This window comes from Cinclus cinclus, chromosome 9, assembly GCF_963662255.1.
Source record: "Cinclus cinclus chromosome 9, bCinCin1.1, whole genome shotgun sequence".
Classification (NCBI taxonomy): Eukaryota; Metazoa; Chordata; class Aves; order Passeriformes; family Cinclidae; genus Cinclus; species Cinclus cinclus.
In genome coordinates this window covers 20,573,429-20,596,778 of record NC_085054.1, presented here as the reverse complement: position 1 = coordinate 20,596,778, position 23,350 = coordinate 20,573,429, and the positions used below count along the sequence as shown (strand labels likewise).

At 47.9% G+C, this 23,350-nt stretch overlaps 1 protein-coding gene across 1 annotated transcript; it reads right to left on the bottom strand.

Moving 5' to 3' along the window:
* Positions 1-21,762: 21,762 nt before the first annotated feature.
* On the bottom strand, positions 21,763-22,964 carry C1QL2 (complement C1q like 2). The gene is made up of 2 exons (XM_062498500.1): positions 22,326-22,964; positions 21,763-21,942 (listed from the first exon to the last, which is right to left on the bottom strand). Exons 1-2 carry the CDS (start codon positions 22,962-22,964, stop codon positions 21,763-21,765), a joined length of 819 nt encoding a protein of 272 aa, XP_062354484.1.
* Between the last annotated feature and the right edge of the window lie 386 nt (positions 22,965-23,350).

The window sequence follows — 23,350 nt, the reverse complement described above, 5'->3', positions numbered from 1 at the left end:
CGCTGGGACCCCCGGCCGGGGCCGCGGCGGCTCCGCGGGCGGCTGCGAGCGCCGGGCCGGGCTCTGGAGCCGAAGGCAGCATTGCCACCCTGTGGAGAGAGGAGGGCGGCGGACAGCTCGGCTGGGGGCGGCTCCCGGCGCTGCCCGGCACCCTCGGGAGCCCTCGGCCGGAGCCCGGAGAGCGGCGGAGGCTCCCCCGAGCCGGGAGCGCCGGGGTCTGTCCCCTGCGGGAGAGCGCAGATCCGGAGACGCGCAGCGCCCACCAGCTCCAGCAGCCTGTGCCTCCCCTGGTGTGCATGTCCCCGAAGGATGCCCGAAGGATACCCGCTGAGGCCCCTGGGATTTCCCCGGACTCCTGAGGAAGAGCAGGGGGTGAAAGCACGGAGTCCTGGCATCTTTGCAGCTGTCCCGGCCGGGTCCGTCCAATGGCTCCAGAGTTTGCCAGGTCCCGTGATCCATCCGCCCGGAGCACTGCATCCAGGTCTACGGTCCTGAGCCCAGGAAAGACATGAGTCTGTTGGACTGAAGCCAGAGGAGGCCATGGAGATGCCCAGGGGGCTGGAGCACCTCTGCTGTAGAGACTGGCTGAGAGAGTTGCATGTTCAGCCCGGAGGAGAGACAGCTCCGGGGAGACCTCAGAACACCTTCCAGTACCTAAAGGGGGCTGTCATAAAAAGGGCGAGCAGCTTTTTACACAGGCAGACAGTGTTAGGTCAAGGGGAGAAAGTTGTAGATTAAATACTAGGAAGAAATTTTCAGCGTGAGGCACTGACCAGGTTCCTGCCCTGAGGGACAGGAACAGGTTGCCCAGAGGAGTTCTGGAAGCCCCATGCCTAGAAGTGTTCAAGGCCAAGTTGGATGGGACCCTGAACAATATGATCTAGCAGGTGGCATCCCTGCCCGTGATAGGGGGATTGGAATGAGATGATCTTCAAGGTCCCTTTCTCCCCAAACCAGTGATTGATTCTATGAAAAAACAAACTGCAGATCAAATGCCTCAGCAACAACCACCTACACTAGGGCTTGCCAAATCAGTGTCCAGAGATTCTGCACATCTCCTGTGACAAATGCCAGTGCTATTTGCCATGTGGTAAATCTGCCTTAATTCCCCTCACTCCTGGATGATGGTGAGGTTGCAACTCTTCTGTGCACATCGCGTGGTGAGGTCACTCCTTTGCTAAAACACATTTATTGTTGTGACAGCTTTGCTTTGTGTAATTATCTGTTTATCAGCCACCAGCCTTCTCTTACTGAGGAGCTTGACGCCTTCTTTTTTATTCATCGAGCCTGATTAGTCTTGAAGATAGATATCAGGTTAAACGAGCTTCCTGGGCCAATCAATCAGCTCCGGAGATGGCACCTCTTGTTGCTCAATGAAACTCCCCTGCTGCCCTACCTGTGTGGGGTGATTGCCTTTCCCTTCCCCCGGGACTGCAGCAAAAGGATCTAGGAGGCATTTGTTTTGCTTTTGTTAATTGAAAGGTGAAAATTCTTCTAATTAATGATCCTACTACAGGGCCTCACTGTGTCATTATTCCTTATTGATGAAAAAGGAGTAACAGCCATCGGATAAATTAGGGCAGGCACGTTAGGACCTTCACAGGGTGCCTAAATTGCATGTGTTGGCTCGTGAAGGACTGAGCATAAAGGGGCTCATTAAGAGTGACTTGGTGACCAAAGGGATACCCAGGATTACTGTCCCCTGCTATTAGATGTGTTTGAGTTACACACCCCTGTTGGTAAGCCAGGAGCTCTTTGTGCCCTTCCTCACGTCCTTTCAGGAGCTCTTTTGCTGGGATGTAGAAAATCTTGACCCCCCTCATTCTTCATGGTTATAGTTATATGATGTTATAGCCATCTTTTTTTCTTACCCAGCATTGTCCTCTAACTCAAACAGTTCCCTCTGCACCCCCATGTCTTTGTCAGAGAGAGCACCCAAAGACAAGAACTCCTGTCCCTGCTCACTGAGCACTCCCAGCCTCCTCTGCAGGATAAGCTCTCCCCTCTGCTCTCTTTCTATCAGTCTTTCTCTGAATTCCAGGGTAAATGCATCTTTCTTGAGGATGTGTGACCCACATATGCAGCATTCCAGGCAAGGACTTGTACAGACCTTGTGTGCTGGTAATGATATCTCATTTTACTGTATCCGGGGAAAGTCTGTTCCATCCTCAGGTTACTCTGCCTTTCTAATAACTGGACCAAAGAGGGTGGCTGTCCTCACTAGCTCCCAGCCCCCAGTGTGTACCACTCTGCACAGTCTCCAGTGTCCAAACCTAGGACTTTGCACTTCTCACATTTCATTACATTTCTGCTGCTTCTTGGGAGGGGGGGGGGGGGTTGGGGGGGGGGGGAGAACCAAAAAAAAAAAAAAAAAAAAAGCCGTGATTTTGGTGATTTTGCTCTCCACAGACCAGATCTCCTGAAAGTACCTCAATGGCTAATGGAATAAAGAAAATGTTGGCTTTTTGGGCCATTAAAGAAATGTCCTTATGTCCTTAAATAAAATCTGTCCCAAGACCTACCTTTGAGGAAAATGTTTATTAAGTTCCTTGCTTGCTGCTGTCTGCCTGTAAATTAATTCCCTATCAACCTTAATTGTTCATCTGTTGAGAAGCAACTTTTCCAGTTTCACCAATGACTTCTTGTAAAGTACTTTCTCAAGACTGTATTTTCAGGGAGGAGATTTACTGCCCTTGTGTTAAGGGTGTTTGTTAACTCAGCCAAGGAGACACAAATCAAGTTAATCTGGCACGAACTTCCTGGCAGCACCTTGCAGGATTTTGCCCTGCCAGCCTTCCTTTTAAACTGATTGGGACTCTGAACCTTTGTCTACAGAAATCAAAGCTGCCTTTCCTACTGTTTGGATAGTCCATGAATCAAATGTTCCTTCTAACAGCAGCCTCTGAAGTGTCAAACAATTCCCCATGTTCAAGTCTTTCCCAGATTTCTACTCTGTGTATTCCCACCTCCCACCCCAGCCTTTTTTCCCCCCCAAAGACAGGGCAGACACTTCACTTAATCAGTCAGAGGTTAAGAAGATAATGTGAAACAACACTTGAATTGAAAAACAAAAATTGTATTTGAAGGGAAACTTTCTTCAGTTGCAAAAAACCCACCTTTCTGCACAAAACTGAAGAATTTAAAGACTTATGGAGACATTTCCTCTGAATCATCGATCCACTTGTCCCTGCTCAGTGCACAGAACAGAGTGGGCAAACACTTCTGCTATGGCTGAGGTGGTACAGCACAGGCTACAGCCAAGTCAGCCCCAAACTTGGCTGAGATGAAGATGACATCTACTACTGTCTGCTCCCAGCACTCTGGGCAAGACAGGCAGGAGATATCACTGGAGTACAAACAGCAATCACGAAGGTGTCTTCAGGGCACGCGAGCTGTGTAGCACGCACACAGCCATTTAATGTAGAATGTCTCACCTTCTGAACTACTCTGAACCAGGCACAACCAGGGGATTCTGCAAGCCAAGCAATTGTAGGACAGGGAGATCCAGGGAAGACTGACATTTTTATATAGGCAATAAATCCTACTTCATGAAGAAACATGTTGAGGTAAAATTGCCAGTGGCTGTTTTAATAAGTATTTATGATACATAAAGGGATTTGATTCATAAACGCAGTAATTATGTCTTTACTACAAAGCAGTACAAATATAAAGCCTCCTACCTACTACACTGAAACTGTAATTGCATCTCATTAAAGAATATAAGCAAATCAAAATTAAAAACTTGAGCGGGGGGAGAAGCTACCTAAAGTCTTGGTGGTTAGACATTACTGGCTTTGTGTCGTGCCATTCAATCAGCCTAAATACCTAGTAAAACGGGGTGAAGCCCTGAAGAACTGGGTGGTGTTTGGGCAGCCCAGAAGATGGCTTTGCTCACCTAGGCAGCAAGTTTCCAAGGAGACCTATCCACATAAAAGGCACAACAGAAGCCTTGGGTTTGACCTCAGACAAGTGGGAATTCCACCAGAACCTTCCATGTGGCTGCAATTGCACCATGCTAGTCATGGCAGAGTCATAAAGGAAGATTAAACCCTTCCTAGTCCAAACACGGCTGAGGGATACACTGAAATAAGCATTTCAAAATATTATTTAAGTGCACACCTCTGAAGACAGAGTATTTCGTGCTATGGTAACAGAGAGGTGTAACATCACAGTATTCCTCTACTGCAGGCACCAAGTGGGTAGAGGGTAAATTAATGTCACACAGAAAAATAACAGCCCTGAGGTTCAGGCACTGGTCACAGAGGTGCCAGTGCCTAGTGATGGTTTTGTCCTCCAGGCTAACCTCATTACACCTGGCCTTTGCCAGGACTCCTATTGCTCCTTACTAGGTCTTCCCTCAGTATCTCTGGAGTCTCAGCCTTCTACCCTTTGCTGCATTCATCAGTGTGGTTTTGGGGTGAGGAGTTCTCCCTCCTCCCATCCGCATCTTGTCCCTGGGCAGTTTGTGTCCCTCAAGGCACCAGGCTCTCCTCACTGTGTTCAAGACAAGTTCCTTGTGGTCCAGTAGAGCCTTTATTGCCCAAAATTCTCTCAGTGCCCACCTCAGTGGCCAGCCCTGCAGGGAGAGCACCTCCACAGCATGGCTGGAGTAGTGTCGCAGTTATCAATGCAACTTTCCCACCAAATGTTCTTTGCTCTAATCGCTTTCTTAAACTACACAAACACAATCTCTGCACCACGATCAATTATTTAACAGAAAATGATGCATTGAGTTAGAAACTAAATACCATTTAATATGCTTCAGGAATTCTAATTGAGAGATTTCACTGTACTACTAATGAAAACTTTAACTTTGCGGTGTTTTCAAATCTTCCTTGAATATAGATAAGCCAATATCTATATACATTCTTTTAATGTCCGGAATTATTTTGCCATTTTAATGTAATCAGTCTTTCTATTTTGAAGAGGATGCCCTTGTAGGTTATTTGTTTTCCTTCTGTTTTGCAAATTGTTCCCTTTTCAGGATTGTTTGTTTAGTGTCAAGAGGTTATTAAACAAACCAGGCACAGTCCTTAAACTAATCAGCTAGAAGTGACAATAGAGATCAGGAATAATTCAATATTAAAGAGGTTACTTTTAAATTTGATCTGAAAATGTAACGCATTGGGGGGAAGGGGAAGCACATGCACATCTCTTATTAAAGTTGAAAAGATGAGCTGGAGGGACCAGATGCCTTAAAAGCCTGAGCTAGGAGCCCCCATTGATGGGAAGAGTTGAGCTCCAACACACCACAGCCAATTTCCACATTCACACATTTTCTCCCCACTAGAGTGACTCAAGCAAAAACTCCACAGGCCGTGCAAGCAGGTGAGGGCTGCCCTTCCACCAGCCTTTGCTATCAGTCTCTTTCAGTACTTGGGATCTTTCTCTAAGCATTCTGCCACCACTTAGGGTGGACCCTGACTCTTGACCTCAACACTGCAACTGGTCTTTCTACTAGGTAAAGGCTGAGAGGTCTGTAAGTCTGGGTGTACTGCTCGTTAGCTAATTAACACAAATCACTGTGGATCTCTGCCTATGCAACTTTTGGCACTTTTCTCAGTGCCTCCTCTGAAGTTCGTTCAGCACGTTGCCTTGGGCAGGGTGATGTTCCCACTGGTTTATACACTTTTTCCTCTCTCCTTCCACTGGCCCACAACTGGTCAAAACACAGAAAAGGAATGAGAAGAAAACCATCCACTAAGAGACTTTCTGAAGAAGTTTTAGTCTGAGTCATTTTGGCTGGGTGCTAATTCTTATGTAGTAAGGACCATACCTCTGCCAAGGACTCAGTGAACTGGCACTGTAAGTAGCATTTTCCATCCCAAGGGCTTTACATCCTTTCCACAAACTTTTGCCTGTGGAAGGCAGTGCAGGAATGAGATCTGTGATGGCCAAGTATCCTCTTGTAAATGCAGTTCCTCTAAGACCAGCAGCAGGTCACTGTGGCTGCCAACCTGCCCTGCAGAGCACCTGGAGATCAAGCTCAGCAAACCACAGGCACCGCTGGGCTTGTCAGCAGTTACTGCCAGAGCCAGGCTGTTGCTGAGCACTTTCAACCCAGCTGGCTGGTACATCATCCTGGACCTTTCCTGATGGGACAGCCCTGTGGTCTCCCTTGGTGCCTCATCACAAGGTCACCGCCCCCACGGTTCCAAAGGAGTGCTCCTTATCCTGGTTGTATCCACACGTGCAGAGCATGGCCTCTCCTCACACTTGAGGATAGAGCAGGCAGTCTGTGAAGTACATAGGAGCTACCTGCCCAACACTGCCCACCCCATGAGCCACCAGCCAGCTATGAGCAGCCCTCCTGTTGCCCGATGTTCAGATTAATCAGTCCAGCACTCCTGATCGAAGCAGAGCAGCAAGCTCTAGTGTCCCTGGTTTCAAACACAACTGACAGCTTGAATTAACATAAAATCACCCTTTCATCATAATGTTGGGCAGAAGATCCTCCAGCCAGGCTATTTATACCGAAGACACACAGCACAGAACATGGCATGAGTCCTCTGGTGCCCCTTGCTCCCGGTGCTAATTGTTCGGGAAGTGTCATTGGGATCATCGCTCTGTTCATGTTGTGACTGACTTTGGGAAAATTAATTTAAAGGGAGCAGCTGGTAACAGTCCTGATCTTTCAGAGGCAGCAGCAGCATGCCTTACAGTATGTTTCTGTCTTGTGTAAGGATGCAACAAGCAGTGGCAGAGTCCCCATACATTGGGAGTGACTTTTTGCATCTTTAAAAAAGGGTAAATACCTAAATTCTCACATCTGTAGTGCAGGAGATTTCTAGAACTCCCTCTTTGCACTCTCCATGTGCCCATCAGCAAGGGGCACAACAAACAGCCTCCAGCAAAGCTGCTGCTGTGGAAACTGCTGGCTGGACACTTTTACAACACTGTAAGTGGACTTTGGGGGTTTTTGAATATTTTTCTTATTCTTGATGTCACTTGAAATCAGATTTAAGCTGAAGTGAAAAAAAAATAAGCTATTCATAGGAGGAGATTTTGTAAAATTACTGGTCCTATTGAACTTAAAACTTCCCTGTTTATTTAAAGCAGCTGAGGAGAAGGAAGGAAGAGTGGAAGGGCAAAATCCGGCAACAAAGCTTCTGTTGTAAGCCTGGGTAGTGAGAGCTGCTGTCTATCACAGACTCTTTTAAGGGACTCCTAAAAGCAGAAATGTTAAAACCACTGAGGCAACCAAAAATCAAATGCTGCTTTCCCTTTTTAAGATATTTGGGATAAAGCTGTCTTCAAAATAGGGAAATAATACATGCACTAAGAAAAATCTGCAAAGCCAGGTGATGAATAGGACACTGAAAAGAGGACAAACACCACAATCTAAGTCACTTTCTTTGTTACAAACCTGGGATAAACAAAGCTGTTTAATAAATATTGATATTGTTTGTACATCCTGCCTTTGGAAATGAATAGCAAAGTAATGCTCTAGTCCCTTTCCCCTTCTGAAGAGACACTAAGCTCAACACTGTGCATCTATATGCACCCCAAACTGGATTTCAGAGAAAGCTAAGTCCACCTAAAACATCCATACCAGCTTTTGGAAGTGTTTAGCTGACACCACCCTTTGCTCATCTGTCTGTTTAATGCCTAGGAAAATCAAGCTTTCCCAGCATGGAATATTCATGACAATGATTATGCTGGGAATCAAGTATTTTGGGACCAAGAAGATATTTCAAGGTGGTTCTCAGGGTTCCCTTGGATAATCCCCTTGGGCAAGACAGGGCTATTCCCAGTCAGGGTGCACTGCTGTATCTCTAAAGACTCCTTGGTAGACCCAAAGTCAATTCATTTTATATCCCAAACCGGTCTTTGCTTTCTTTGGGACATCTCCTTACACAGCCTTTCAATCTGGTTCTTGGCTTTGTGTTCCACTCTACTCCCACAGACCTGAGCATCCCTTCTCTTCCATGTCTCCCACCTCTGTCCTATGCAAAAGCCCATTCATTGCTAGACTCAGCTTCCCCTCAAACCACTGTGCTCTCAAAAGAGCTCTGTGCCCCACAACCAGCCCCCCCCCCACTGTCTCTAAAAAAGGACACGGTGACATTCTGAGAGCAGTATTTGGTCTTGCTCATTCCAGTTGAAGGTTTTAAAACATGTGTCAATGTGTTCTGTAAATATTGAAGCAAAGCTCCTAGGCAGGGAAGCACATTCCCTGCAGTCACAGGGCTGCGATGCAATGAGCTCACCCGACCACCCCACCTGGCATCCTAACAGTGTCCCTTAATTCACAACACCACCAAGAACACAAAGAACACCATGGTGATGGCAAAGGCACAGTTAAACCACCTCCAGGCTCCTGTCCTGCTACAGTCAGGAGCCATCAAGCCAGTACTAACTCTGGCCGGCATCTCCAGCACTGCCCTTGGGAACAGAGGCTTTTTTCCCTCCTGTCTCCACAGGCAAGGACGATCTCCCCCAGCACCAAGGGTACTGCTGCCACATCAGACAGCTGACTGCTGGACAGATCCTGCATTTCCCCATCCCACCTTCTGCAGAGTCCCTGCAGCAGAAACCTGCAGAACAAGAGGCTGGGTGACATCAAGGGGTGCCTCTTGCTCTGCAGGTTTCTATTGCAGAGGCTCTGCAGAAGACTGGATGAGGAAAACACAATGATCCTACTGAGGAATTGTTCATCTCTTCAAGGTTGTAAAAATAATTAGCATAATACTGCCAAAGGCTATTGTCCCAAACTCTGTGAGGTCCCAGCAGGTCAGCGCCAGTGCAGCACCCCAGCAGTGCACAGGGGATGGGCACCAAAAGGGCTTGTCTCCTGTTCCTTGCTGGAGCAAAAACACAGGCTTCAATATGTTTGGAATAGGCTGCCAGCACTTCCACACGGTGTTTAGCCATTTTGAGTCTTAATAGGAGCTCACAGTGCTGCAGGTAAACTTTTCTTTCCTCATTTTTGGCTTGAAACCGAATTCCAGAGCCTTATGCACATTCTCATCAGATATTCTCCTTGGAAATGCTCAAGGAGTGCCCTGTGATTAAGTTGCAGCAAATTAACAGCTCTGACAGGCTGGGAGGAAGGCAGCTGCCCCTTCAGCGGGAAGTTTCTTCTTCATACCTGATGAGTGGTCACCACGTGCAAATCCTGTTATTATTGTAACAATTCAAAGTCTGGCTTCAAACAGCTCCAGCAGCTCAGGACTTGAGGAAACCACCTTGCTGTAGGGTCAAACTAACACATTTGCCTTTTCAATTCAACAGCCCCACCCATGATGGGTGAATTCCCAGCTGATGGGACAGTTGCTTTCTAGAACACGATGGTTCAGTCGCACAATCACCAAGCCCTGAACTTCAGGCAGTTGTACCTCAACCATCAGCTCCGGCATCCTTGCCACGACAGTGAGAGCAGCTTCAGGTGTCAGGCTTTGTCTGGCTGCTCTTTGCCAAGTGCCAGCCCCCATCAAGAGAGGGAGGTGGCTGGTAAGTGAAGGTGCTTCAGACCACAGCCCCAGCTGCCCTCTGTCACCCTGCCCTGATGGAGGGAGAGTAAGGGGTGAGTTCCACCTGCCAGGATAGGGAAGGAGACTGGCAGGCACCAGCCTGAAACCCTGACATCCTTGCACAAGCACAATACACTTCTGGACCCACAGCCAATGCACCCTCGATGCTCATTGTGCAAACAGTGCTGGAAAGCACAAGCCACAGCTGTTTGTTTTCTCTGCCAGTCAGATGATTACATGATCCGCTAAAAACTATCTTCTAAATGTACACATCTCATTTAAACTACCTGGGGGTGTTTAATTATGCCTTAGCTCTAGCACACACTGCTGCTGATGCATCTTGTTTTGTAGAAGTGGCTGGGTGAACCCCAAGGCTCTGTGTCCCCTCCTGCACTACACCACTGGGATTACATAGGGATGTACATAAAGGATATTTACAGTGCCCTCTGCCTTCCTCTGCTCTTTCTAGAATAACGCAGTGCTTAGCATCATTTATTCTTTATATTTTTTTATTATCACCTTCTCAGCTTCTCTGGTGGTGGTATAGATTACAGAATCACAGAACAGTCATGGTTGGAAGGGACCACTGGAGGTTATCTTGTCCAGCCTCCCTGCTCAGGCAAGATCCCCTAAAACACGTTAATTAGGATTGGGTTCCAGCAGCCTTTGAATAAAGTCCAGATAACTCCATGAGTCACAAATAGCTCTACAACCCTGCATGCTGCTATCACCAAAATAAATGCAATCCCTGTGAGCCAGGAGCAAGGCAGCACAAGACCCCAAAGAGAGACTGGAGGAAGAACCCTCTGGGCACACAAAGCAGGCATGGCTTTTACACTGTACTCTGCTGGCATATTGCAAGTCAAGCAGCCTTGAAGTATACTCCAAGCTACACTGCTAATGCCAGATTTTAACCAGTGTTACTACTGGGCTGCACAGAAGAGCTGTCCACAGGTCAGTTTAGTCTGCTGTGGTGACTGCCAGTGACACCAGACCTGAGGTGTGCAGGAGCAGGAAAATCTGCCACGCTACCTCCCTGCCAAGTCTAACTCCATCTCTCTGTTGATCACTTTATTGACACAACTGGGAGGTTCACAAATCCAGTCAAACAGTGAGAAAGAGCTAAATATTACAAAACTACCAGATGAGTAACAGAGAATAGGAAAAATAAACTTTTTTTTTTATTTATTTAAGCCCAGAATCAATCCAGGAGGGATATGTAATAAATATATTAAGCAGATGTATGTATAGTTCTGCAGCACCTCCGCTGGCTTTATCTAACATGAATTTCTAACGCAATTGAATCTGATTTCAATTCCCAATGATCTCATCTCAGTCGCTGTCACAAATCCCACTGCTGCCCCACCGTGTGATGCTCAGCCCAGCGCCAGGGCAGCAGTGGCTCATGGCACTGAATCCTCCTGCTCCTGCGGCAGGCTGAGCCCCGCCAGGCGCTGGGATCTGCCCTGCTTGGCTAACAGGGGTCTGGTGGCAGCTGATGCATCACAGGAGTCACTGCCTGTGACTCTCAGTGAAGTGTGAGTCAGCACCACCACTGTAAAGCTTGTCCTGCAGAGGCTTAAACAGAGCGGCTCTGGCCCAGGATGGAAACAAGGGTGGTCAGTGAATGAAGCCAAAGCAAACTCAAGCTGAGACTTGAAAGGCATGAATGTTTTTACAGTGGGGTTTCTTTTTTTCTTTTGAAATAAATATTAGCATTTTTTCATTTGATAATCTGAGCTGATAGGAGGGAAGAACAAAAAAATCCACAAGCAGGATACCCAGACTATGCTGTTCCCTTTCCTTTTACATCTCAAAGTTTTCTTTCAGTGAACGCTGTATTTTCCACATGTAGGATTGACACACCTGGAAGTGCATTAGGACTTGAAGAGGAGACCTCAGAAAACCCCCACAAAGCCAGAGATGCTGAACAAAGAGGCAATAGGAACAGGAAAATTAAGGGGCAGGGATAGCTTTGAGATAAACCTCTGCATCACCCGCAGAGTTACCAACAGCAAGTTACAGAGGGAAACACTTCAGGTTATGCTGGTTGCTTTTTAACATATAATCTGCAGGTTATACAGATTTAAAAAAAAAAAAAAAACAGTAAAAAATTCAGAGGCATCCTCACTTGGTGTGGGACACTATGGTAAAAACACTGAGTGTTCAGTCCTGCTTGTGGTGAATGGAGCTGTGTGCTGGTGCATCAGATACATACACACAGCACTCCTGGAGCTCAGAGGTATTTACGTTTCTCTTATCCATGAACTTCAAAGGCACCTGAGTGTTAGATTCCTGCTGATCAGCAGGTCCATATTTCCATCTTCTTACCATAGATGCAGAAATAACGTGCTCAGATGCAGAAACAACATGGTCAGATTTGTAGAAGCTATGCCAAAAGAGCACCCAGTGTGGTGAGAACACCTTTGCACAGTCATTCAGTAGGACTTGGGGGATCCTGGACATCAAGGCAGTCTGGAGCTATGATAACAGAGCTTAGCTCTAGGAACTCACTCCCTGCAAGAGTCCTTCCACCAGCATCACTCTGCCCACACGCCATCACCACACCTACCTCCACCTCCCCCTCCAAAATGGGCCTAACAGAGATGGAGTCACTCTGGTGGGCAGAGAGAGCATTGCTGGGGGCACAGAAACACACCAGATTTCATTTTTCGAGGGTTCTATTACAGGCAGGCAGATGGGTGTATATATCTCTGCAGATCCATGGAGAAAGGAAGGGTGATGGAAAATCAATAGTGCATATGGTCTGAGGAGTCTGGCTCAGCTCCCCACCCCAACACAGCTGTGTTGCAGCCAGGTCTGATGGATCACTGTGCACTCTTAGAGTCCTTCTGTGCCAGAGACCCACAGCCTTCCCAGGCACTCATGCCACTCCCATGCCTCACCACCCAAAAAATTCCCTTTCTGTTTGACCTCGCTACTACATCTCAAGGCCCACACTCTCTCCTGACCAAAATTATCTCAGTAACACATTTCCCTTCTTCTCTTGTCCTTAAGGACCATCCTTTATGATTTTCTAGCACATGTCCATGCCATGTACTGCCTCCAGGTAGAGGCTACTTGCATCTCTTTAACTCTCTCCTGGTATTTTTACATCTATTTCATCTGCTTTGTCAAAGCCACTTTGAGGTTAATAGTTTTCTGTGCCTTTATGCAATCTGCAGATTTAACAAACAGGTCTTCTGCTTAATGAATCCCAGCACTAATGATGGCACTGACCAGAGCAGAGCACAGGACACACTTTGGCACTGTCCCACACAACACCGTTCCTCCTGGCAATGTACCATCCATAACTGGTCTCCTGGTACAATACCCAGCAGGCTTGGAGTTTGCTGTATTCAACCAAATAATACGATCAGTGTTTATAGTATTTCCACAGTTTTGAATGTCTCAATTGCTACAATTGCAGATATTTTCTTACTCACAAGGAAGAAAAGAGAGAAAAGAAGATTCACATCTGTTAAATCCATGGTTTCTCTGCATTACCTGATGCCAACTCTGATGCCTGCCTAAGGAATTGCCACCCACAGAGAAGCCTGCAGGGAACCACATGGGAAATCACCAGGCCACTGTGCTCCCAGAAGACTTGCCCTTGTATTTGTGCCTTGTAGAAAGGTCTGAGGACGGAAATGGACCTCATTTTGTAGACAGAGACGATTGCTCAATCCTACCCCAAAATCATTTCACTCCTCTCACTTCACTCCCATCCACCACCAGTTTGTAAGAGCTAAGACAAATTTTTTAAAAGTCATCTCTGCCATTGTCTACACTTCCATTTGACAGCACAAATAATGGATTATTTTAGGCCAGAGGGGACTGTTATATTCACCTCGTTTGACCTTAAGTAATTCAGGCTCCTGTATTTCACTTGGAGATTTCCAGAAGTGAACCAAGTGATAAACACATACAGATACCTCAAAAATCACTGCCTACCTGACAAGTTTGCTCCTCTATTGCTTGGAGAAAGTAGTTTGAGAAATCTAGTATGAAGAGCAAGCTCCATTTTTCAGTTTCAATTCTGCTGCAGCACAGAGGTTTCTGGTGGCTAGAAGCTGGCATAAATTGATTCCCCAAGCATCTTTCTTCCATGAAACAAACTGCTTCCCATTTAAGACACATCTAGAAAGTAAAGCTTGGCAGTCCTATTAGTTCAGTAATAGAAAAGAAAAAGCAAAAGGACAGCTTGTGGCTAGGTAGGTAGTTAGTGCACTAACTCAGAAGAAAATTAGCTTGGACAAGCTATCAAGAATTCTGCTTTATCATTGTTCCTGAAATCAAAGATGCTAACTTTGAAATCAGAGATAGCATCCTGTATATTGTTCATCTTCCATTCTCTAAAAGCTGTCATAATACAATTTCTGCATACATGGGGCTCAAATGTATCTATAAATGCTTCAGTTTTACCCTGATTGCCTCCTTTTTTTAATTTTTTTTTCTTTTGGAATGATGGCAGTGGGAACAGGAAGAGCAAATCTGAATTGCTGTTGTCAGAAAACACCTACCGCAAATTAATTCAGAAACTGTGTATTTGATTTGTGCTGTTCTGAACTAAAAGCACATCTGTGCCAAGCTCTGTTCCAGAGGCAGCACATATCAATACAGAGGTTTATTGATCATGCCAAGAGAACTTGGCATGATTTCCTGAGAAATTTCCTGAGAACTGAAAACAGCAACAAAAAAGATCACCACCACAAAACCCCAGCCTAAGATTAAGCTTAACCAGGCTCCTGCTTCACCAAGGCCACTGGGCACCTGCCCACCTGCTTCGATGGGGATCAGACCAACCCCATGAAGACTATTTACTATTCCAACCACACCTCTTCTCTTGAGCCCTTCCACCTTGAGAGCAGACCTGCCTCAGACCTGGGGATGTGAAGGAGTCCAAATGTAAGAAAAAACAGCAACAAGGCCTCATGTAGGCAGCCCTCTCAATTAAATATTCTAAGAGCCAATAATTCCTTACAGTGTCCTCCTGATTTTGCTGCTTTAAGGAAGGATGCTGAAAAATATTTGGATAGAACTTATTCTGATGCTGCAAAAGGCAGTTCTAGGCAGAGAGTTCTAGGCAGAACTTCAGGGTTCAGTGGTCAAGGACTCTTGTTCTGTCCTAGGATGCCAAAACAATGGTCCCCTGGAAGAGTGAAAGTGTTCCATCTCCCAGAAGCCTTCCTGTCCTGTCTCCCTTCTCATAGCTTTGAACAAACCTTGAGGAAAGATTATTTAGATTGCCCCATCAGATGCAAATTAAAGCTAAGGCAGCTTTAAAGAACTGCCTTACTTGGATCGAAATACATGTGTCCTTTATGATCTATTTGCATCCATTTCAGCCTTTTTGTTTTTTTTAGGATCAGCTGGAACAGCTTTCCTTTTTTTTTTTTCCACTGTAATTCTGAAAGCAATAAAAAGTACAAATGGCCCTTGAGACACAGCGTATGCTCAGCAGAGACACATTTCTGTGTGGTCTTCCTACCTCCTCCACTGACAGCCAAGCTTTTGGAAGAACCTGGTGGAGCACCGTGACTCACCCAGCCTGTAACAGTTTACCTGGGATCGCAGCAGGATTCTTACTATGCACAGCAGTGTCTTTTGGATGTTTCACAGGGTATGCCATCAATATGTAATAACGCTGCACCGTGAATTATGGAGTTGCTGGAATCAATGGGATTTTGCATATTAATTGCAAACACACCCAAAAAGACAAAGGAATTTATTGGCTTAATTAGTGTTTCAGCTCTCATAGTATTCAGGCTTCATTCTCACACAAATTGATAAATAGCAGCACTGTTACTCCTCAAGGATGCTTTGCCTTTTGAGAGGGGAGGCTGAAGTTTATGATCTGAGCTCTCTCAGCTACAGCAATGCACTCAGCAGGGGCTTGTAGGAGCTGAGCTTCAAAGGTATTTGACACCTCTCTTTCCTCAGCAGGTTGCTAGACTTGGACAGAAGGAGCTGCCCTGCCCTCTCAGGGTGTTTTTTCTGAAAAGCATTTACATACTGACACTTACTGGGCAGGACAGAAAAAATGGATCTGCATCACTATCCTTTAGGGTACAAGAACTGAGATTCATCTTACATCCCCAAACACTACTTAACCAGTTGCCACAGTGGCAATCCAAGGCAAGATACATGTGATGTACTTAAGGACTGATTCTGATTCCAGTGTGAAAAAAATCAGGTAACTGTACCTAGAAGCAAACTTTAGCCCTTGGGCTCCCAGCTCCCAAGCAGCGCAGCTCTGTGAAAAACAAGGTGCTAGAAGAACAAGAAGCCAATGTCAAGAATTCAGCTGTATACCAAAACAAAACAGAGGGATCCACCTGGATCTGATCTCCATCACCCCCCAGCATTCACATGCTGCAGCACAGCATGACTGACACAAAGCTTCAGGAACAGCATTACAATAATGAGGGAAGAGCAAGACACCACCTGAAAAGCAGCTTCCTCCCCAAGGACTTAAAACACTTTCTGCATTATCATACAACCAAAATTGCACCTTAGAGCTAAGATCCAACAAAGAATCATTGTTCATAAAGCCCGTGCTCACATTTTCAAATAAGTCATTCTCCTGGGCTTTCCTTCCCCCACCCCCATTCTCAGCAGCAGATCTCTTCTCTTTGGGATGTGGATCACAACACAACACTTAAGTGATAAGCAATTTGTTGACAAAGAGAAATGTCACCAAGAAAACATTTCAGCTGCATTCAAGACTGGGGCTGGATACTTTTTTTGTTTGTTTTTCTAGACATGATCTGGCAGCTGCAAGCAAAAGGAAGAGCCAGGATCATGTGAATGTGCCCTCGCTGGGGGGAGCACAGTCAAAGGCTGCAGGCAAGCCATGCTCTCTGTGTCACCATGCTCACAGAGCACTGGAGGAAATAATCCTGCATTAATAGGGCAGCAGATCATAGAGATCAAGCAGGCCTTTTCTGTTTCTACTCTAGTTCATGCCAAAAGAAAACAAAATGGGAGCAAATGCACAGAGAGAAGGATATGCCATCAGCTCCAGTGAAGAAAATCTACTCCCATTTATCAGAATATAGAGAGAGCTGTGCCACACAGCTGAATGATTAATTCAGGCTACTTTATAATTGGAAGGACCCAATTTGTGGGCATTTGTGGCTTTTCCTGCAAGGAAACAGGATAATCACTCATAGCTACCTCTGAATATTGCTCTGCAAAACCTTGAGAGATCCTGCTGAGCACTCTGTGTCAGGGGCCAGGACACAACCGTGGCTTGGCACCCTTCAACTTCTCACCTAAAACCACCAGCTCTCAAGGCTTCGGCCTGAAATGCAGGGGGAAAGAAGGGGAATTCCAATGTATGTTGAAGCCTAGAACACCAAGTTCCACCACAGTCTCAGCCTGTCACCTACCCAGGAGCAAATGCCCCTGTTTCCCCTGGCTGATCCAGGGAACAAGCCTTGCCCTTCACTGGCATCTTTGTGACTTACCATTGAGACAATTAACAAACTGTTCCTAAACACCAAGGAATCAAGAGCTCAGACCCTTTGGTCATTGATGCCCCTGCTGCAATGCCCCCACAACCCCCAAAACTGAAGCTCATTCAAGAACAAGTGGGCTCAAAAAACAGTGAAGTATCTCCTCCACTGCTGCTGCAGCACCTGCTCTGGGGCCAAGGGATTCACTTCTGAACTGGCAAGGGCTTGGTCTAGAGAAATGGGTTCCCATTTGCATGTTACCTACAGTTTATAAACAAGCTGAACTTCCTTCTGCCATTAAAAGGGAAACCAGCTGAGAGTAGGCTCTCACCCAAAACTGACAGGGTGTGCACACGGTAACAATTTACCTCTCTTGTCTGTAATTAATCTTCCAACTCTATGCATCATGTAGGCTTTCACAGTAAAAAGGACAAAACTTCTTGCAGTCTCAAAGTCAGTGAAGATTCAGTTAGTCTTTATTTTATTCTGACAGGCTTCTTTATCCCAGAGACAATAGTAAGACACATGATTTTACCAGGACTTTTTTCTCAGAGTTCAGTCCAATCACAAAAAGGCAAAAAATAAATAGCATGTAACAAAAAAATTTATTCAACACAGATTTGAAATAGATTTATATGCCATTTTTCCTCTCTTGTCACAAACCCTTTAATATAATTAGTCAATGGCATAAGCAGAAAAAGAACACATGAGCATCCAACAAAACCCATCCTCCATACTTTTTGAATTCACAAATTAAACCTGTCCAGGTACTGTGAGCCAATGAAGGAGCCAAGCAAAGAGATAAACAAGCATTAAATCACCAAGAAAAATGCCCAGAGTGAATTTCAAATGCAGCAAGACAAAGACCAATGTATGGTTCAACACATGTGTGTAAAGACAAGAGGCACAAAAGCAACACTTTGCTTTTCTTACAGCAGAAGGGAAAGAGGAGAACCCAACACGGCACTTTCTTGCTGCTGAAAGACATGAAACCCCACTGACCCACGCCCTGCTCCACAAGGCCATGATCATCAAGGAGGAAATATGCAAGCTGAGATCCTGGAAAACACAGAGGCACCAGACCTGGCACAGAGCACCCGACACCAGCCACTGTCGCAGCATGGATTCCTCAACTATGTACCCTGGCTGGAGAAAACAGCATCAGCAGCTCACCCTCTTACCCAAGACAAAGCAGGATTTCCTCACCCATGTCCCTAGAGACTTGCCAGGAGTTTCACAAACCAATGAAGGTCAAGAGAGAAGAAAAGAAGTGCCCAGCCACAAATGCACTGGCTTGTGGAAAAGCAGAGTAACCTGAACAGCTTCCTGCAGGGAACAATCACAGACCACGGGTGGCTGGCAGTCCCTCAGGGCTCTCAGCAGCATCCCCGTTTCCCCTTTCATGATGTTTGTGTGCTTCTACATCTCCCTGCTCCCTTCCGTAGCCAGTACTGACCAGGCACAGGGTAAGGGTCAAGGTGAACACTGGTAGCACAAAGGTCAAGGATTTGCTGGTGCAGTATCTAAGTTACTTTGACAGCATGAACACCTGCAGGTTTGTTTTAATCCTAATATTTTGTATTACGATTTTAACTTAAGCACATGTCTGGGTGCAGAAACAGAGAGCACCTTTTGTCTGAAACTCCAATCTTCCACTCCTTTCTGGGGGCTTTCCCTATTCACATCACACCTGATCACATCCCAATTCTTAAAAGCATTTGCCTTAACTCATCAAGTATATAACACCTCTGAGGGGTCAGACCTCCAGAGCAGACAATGGCTAATGTGTGAGATGCAGTATCATTTGGGAAAGCCAGTCCCAGAGAAAGCTGAAGCCAGCCCCTGGGGTACACTTTAATTCTCCTCTTCCCATCCAAACCAGCGGACCAGGGTACGCCCCTTACAAACAATCCCTTCTCTATGTGATGTGAAACACACAGAACCCGCAGAACATTCCCAAGGGCAGGAAGACTCAGTTGAAGCCCAGAGGGTTACAAGGCCACCTCAGGCTGCTGGCTGGACTGTGTGCGACCCTGCTCTCACCCACAGCCACTGGCAGCACAGGGACCACCGTCCCCATCCACAGTGCTGCCTCTGCTTTTCTGGATAACTGCACCACTGAGCACTGAAGTTTTTCATCTCCCAATTGCTTTTCCCTGTGAAAAAAAACACAACCCACACACTGAGCTACCACCAAGATGACTGGGACAGAGGAGCCTGTCCAAGCAGCACCGCCACCGATGCTGGGTGAGAGCCATCAACCCCCCACAGAGGCAATCTCGGAAGACCCTGCAATGAGGAGAGGAAACAAAAAAGCTTGTGAGCAGCTGAGGAAGACCTTCATTCTATCGATTGTGTAAACTGTCAGTGGAGTGACGATGAGCAATTTTTTTTGTTTCTATCCTGGGGAATAATCCAGCCTGATAATTAGTACATAAGAGATAAGTGGAAAATGAGACATCTAGCGAGGGTGGTTCAAGCCTCCTCATGACATTGATAATGTGCAGATACATAGATCACTGTCGGGGCAAACTGCCACTGTGAGCCTGTGTCTTCCCATTGCCTCATCAATCCATCATCCGCTTAGCTACTGACACCTTGGCAGGCACACACCACCAGCCCTGCATTTGAATTGAGATGAGCAGGCTCCACCAGGGAATACAGATTTAAAAATCTAAGATTCAAATTTGTTTAAGTATTGTGAACAGCAATTCCCTTGCAAGGCATCTTCATTGCCCTTTTGCCAAGGGGGAACAGTTGGGTCTTTGTTAGAAGTACAAATTGCTTCTTAATGCAAAGGATAAAGCAGAGCCCAGGCACCTCCTTAGAATTCCTCCTGGCTCCTGCTAATGCTGCTGCATGTCAATTTTAATTTTTTGAAATTTAAACCAAGGGCTTTGTGTCTAAGCTCCATTTCATTGAAGGAGGGGGGAGGAATAGTCAAAAAGGATTACGGATCTGGTGGGAATTGAGGATCCATAGCAATTATACTTCATTTGGATGGTCTCAGACACTGGTTTTAATCATATTCTAAATAGCACAAATCGACAAGACATTAGAGATTGATAAGTGTCTAACACGTGTACCTAGTTATGAACTCTGCTTCCCTCAGCAGGGGTTGTTAGAGGATGGGATGGAAGACTGCTTTCTTCCTTTGGCCCTCCTCTTCCAGCCAACTGCAAGACAATATCCACTGAGGACTAGGTAGGAGACAGGAGTGACTCTAACAACTTGGTCATCATAGGGCTGCCCCAAAGTGGGGCTGCAACAAAGTGGGGCTGGCCACCTGACTGTGGCTTCCTTTTCTCCTGCAACATCAGGGCAGGGGCAAAGCTCCAGCCTTGGCAGAGCTGTCTCAGACCAGCTCCTGTCCCTCTGATCTCTGCAACTGCACTAACACTGCAAAGGGCAGAGAGCTGATACGGAGGTAAAGCCTTCAGGAGGGAAAAATGAAATGGTAAGACAGTAAAATGAAAGCAAGTGCTTTTGTAAATCAATTTAGCTCTTTTAGTTTCAGCAGTCCCAATTTACCCTAACTGAGGAGGGTGAAAAATGGGGTGATATGAAAAATGTACCTCCTCCATCAAAGGCTCAGAACCACACGCACTACTGACACACCCGTGCATTTTGAAAAAGACCAAGGGTGGCTAGGATTTACAGAGGATCATCAGGAGAAAACCCTTCTAAATGGTCTGAATCCATCAGTCCTGAGCAAGCTTTCTCACCCAGCCTGTCTCAGGCACTGGGCAGACCCACCTCCAGTCAAGTGTGGTTTCCAACACATGCACACACTGCAAGGGTTTAGACAAACTCTCTCCCCTGCTGCCTTCTAAACATTTGTTAAGCATGGTATAGAAACATGGCTTTCCATAATCACTGATTAAACTGCTTTTCCTGTACTTCATCTAACCTCTGGATCAGGTTTTAACCCAGTAAATCCGTTTAGGAGATTCACTCCACACCCCCACTTTCACCTCTTGGCAACTGTGTGCCTTCTTTTCACAAAACTGCATAAAGATGAAGCTTTTGTCCTCTCTACTTCTTTCCAGCCCCCTTGAACCATATTCAAGACCTAGGCAACAAACCCCATCCTAACTTCAGATGTTACTATAAACCTAAGGGACTGAAGTAACCCCCTCCTTTACTTCCCACCCTCCTGTAGCACCACCACAGTGCTCTTCTGTAGCACTGGAAGAGACAAAAAGCAAGAAGGCATTGTCTAAAAACATAATTTAATGTGGTATTTGGGTGACTGTGGTCAATGACCAAATTCTTTTGCAGACAGAAACAGGTTTGACGTTAATGACACCACCACTCACACGAGCATTGCATTGCACAGAAAGAAAAGTTTACACTTGACCCCATACAAAGCAGCAAAAGAAAAAATAGTTATGATCCAGTTCCACTTCGTGAATAGTCGAGCTGAAAATTCATCATCATCATCATTAATACTTATTGATGAAAAAATGTGACCTGTTCAAATTCCGTGTGTGACACAGTCCAAACTCTGGGCTCTTTTAAACCCTCCTGGAACCACTCGAGACTTTCAAGTTGCCAAGTTCCTCATGTGACACACGAAACACTCAGGCAGACAAAGGGAGAGTGGGGGTCAGAAGAAATGGGGGAGAGTAAGGAAAGGGTTCGCTTTGTTTCATTTCTATTTCGTTTCCACAAGGGTGAAAATAAAAACATACAAACTGATAATGAAGCTAAAGTGACCTGCAGAGACAGTGGACACCAGCAGGAACAGCAGCACGATGGGGTATAGAATTGCCAAACAGCCCCATCTGCATCAGTGGCAGGGCTAGTTGTGTCGTGTCATTCGTGTGTTAATCAGGGTATAAAAGAAAGCCAGAGAAAGTGCTGTACTTATTGTTGTTGCCTCCGTGTGCTTTGCCTCCATCCAGCTTGACATACACTTCGTCACCAGAGTCCAGGTGCAGCACCACGCTGTTGCTGGCGTAGTCGTAGTTCTGGTCTGCATCTTGGGCGATGGCACTGGCCCGCACCTGCCAACACAGCCGCTGGGCATATCAGCCCTCCTGCCCCGCTTGCTCAGCGTCACTATCAGCCCCTCTTCCGCAGCCCCCCCATAAGTCCCCCCAGCCCCTCTTCCTCAGCTCCTCCATCAATGCCCCAAGTCTCTCTTTCCCATCCCCTCCACTACGCCGTGCCCTCCCTCCCGCCCCTATCCTCGCTTCTCCTTCTCGCCAACACGGCGAGGAAAGTTCGCAAACCGGGAGTTCGGAATTTGTCGCGGCTCTAGAGGTGCGCCCCCGGCCCGACGGCGCGAAGGACGCTCCCGCTGGCTCTTTTCCCGGGAGCGGCGGCGGCCGGTGCCGCGGGACGGGAACAGCGGGAGTGGGACAACCGGGGGACCCGCGGAACCCACCTGGCCGTTCTTGCAGAGGTCGGCCCACATGCTGGTGCCGTCGCCGCCGCGCATGAGGATGTGGTAGGTGAAGAAGTAGATGCCGCGCACCTGGCAGGTGAACTTGCCGCTGGCCGGGTCGTAGTGGTTGCCCAGGTTGGTCACCACGTCGTCGAACTTGAGGACCTCATAGCCCTCGTGGGGGCTCTTGAGCCCCACGTAGAAGGCGATGCGCGGCCCGCTGAAGGCGGCGCTCAGCCCGCCCGCCGCCTCGCCGCCCGCGGCCGCCCCGCCGCCGCTCCCGCCGCCGCCCGCGCCCGCCAGCGCCAGCCCGGGCAGCCCCGGCTTCCCCGCGTCGCCCCGCTCCCCCGGCGGGCCCCGCGGACCCGGAGGACCCGGCTCCCCGGGCGGCCCGCGGGGGCCCGGCTTGCCCGGCCGGCCCGGCTCCCCCTTGGGTCCCTGGACGAAGGGCGGCGGGGGGTTGGCGCCCAGGTCCTGCAGGGCCTCCACGGCGGCGGTGCTGCCGGGGCCGGGCGGCCGCCCGCCGCTATACGGGTCGCAGATCATGCGGCAGGTGCCCATCATCTCGTAGTGGGCGCCGGTGTCGGCGGGCGCTTGCAGCAGCAGCAGGGGCACGGCGACCAGCAGCGCGACGGCCATGGCCAGGGCGAGCCCGGCGGCGGCCAGCAGCCGCCTCCTCCGCTGCCAGAGCCGGGCGGCGGCGGCGAGCAGGTCCTCCTTGCCGTGCGAGGCAATGGTGGCGCGGGGGGCCGGCCGCTCCCTACGGGGGACGGCAAGAAGAGGCGGTGAGACCCCGCCGCCGGCGCCTCCCCGCCCGGCCCCCGCCTCAGCCCGCCCGCCGGCCGGCCGGGAGCCCCGGCATCCCGAGAGCCGCCCCGCTCCGCTCCGAGGGCACGCGGCGCCCCGTCCGCCCGCCGGGGCTGGGCGGGCGCGGGGGCGTCGCCTCTGCGAGCGGGCGCCCGGCTCTACCCCTCGGTCCCGCGTGGGGGGACGGGCTCGCCCGCCCCCGTCACCGCCCCGACGTG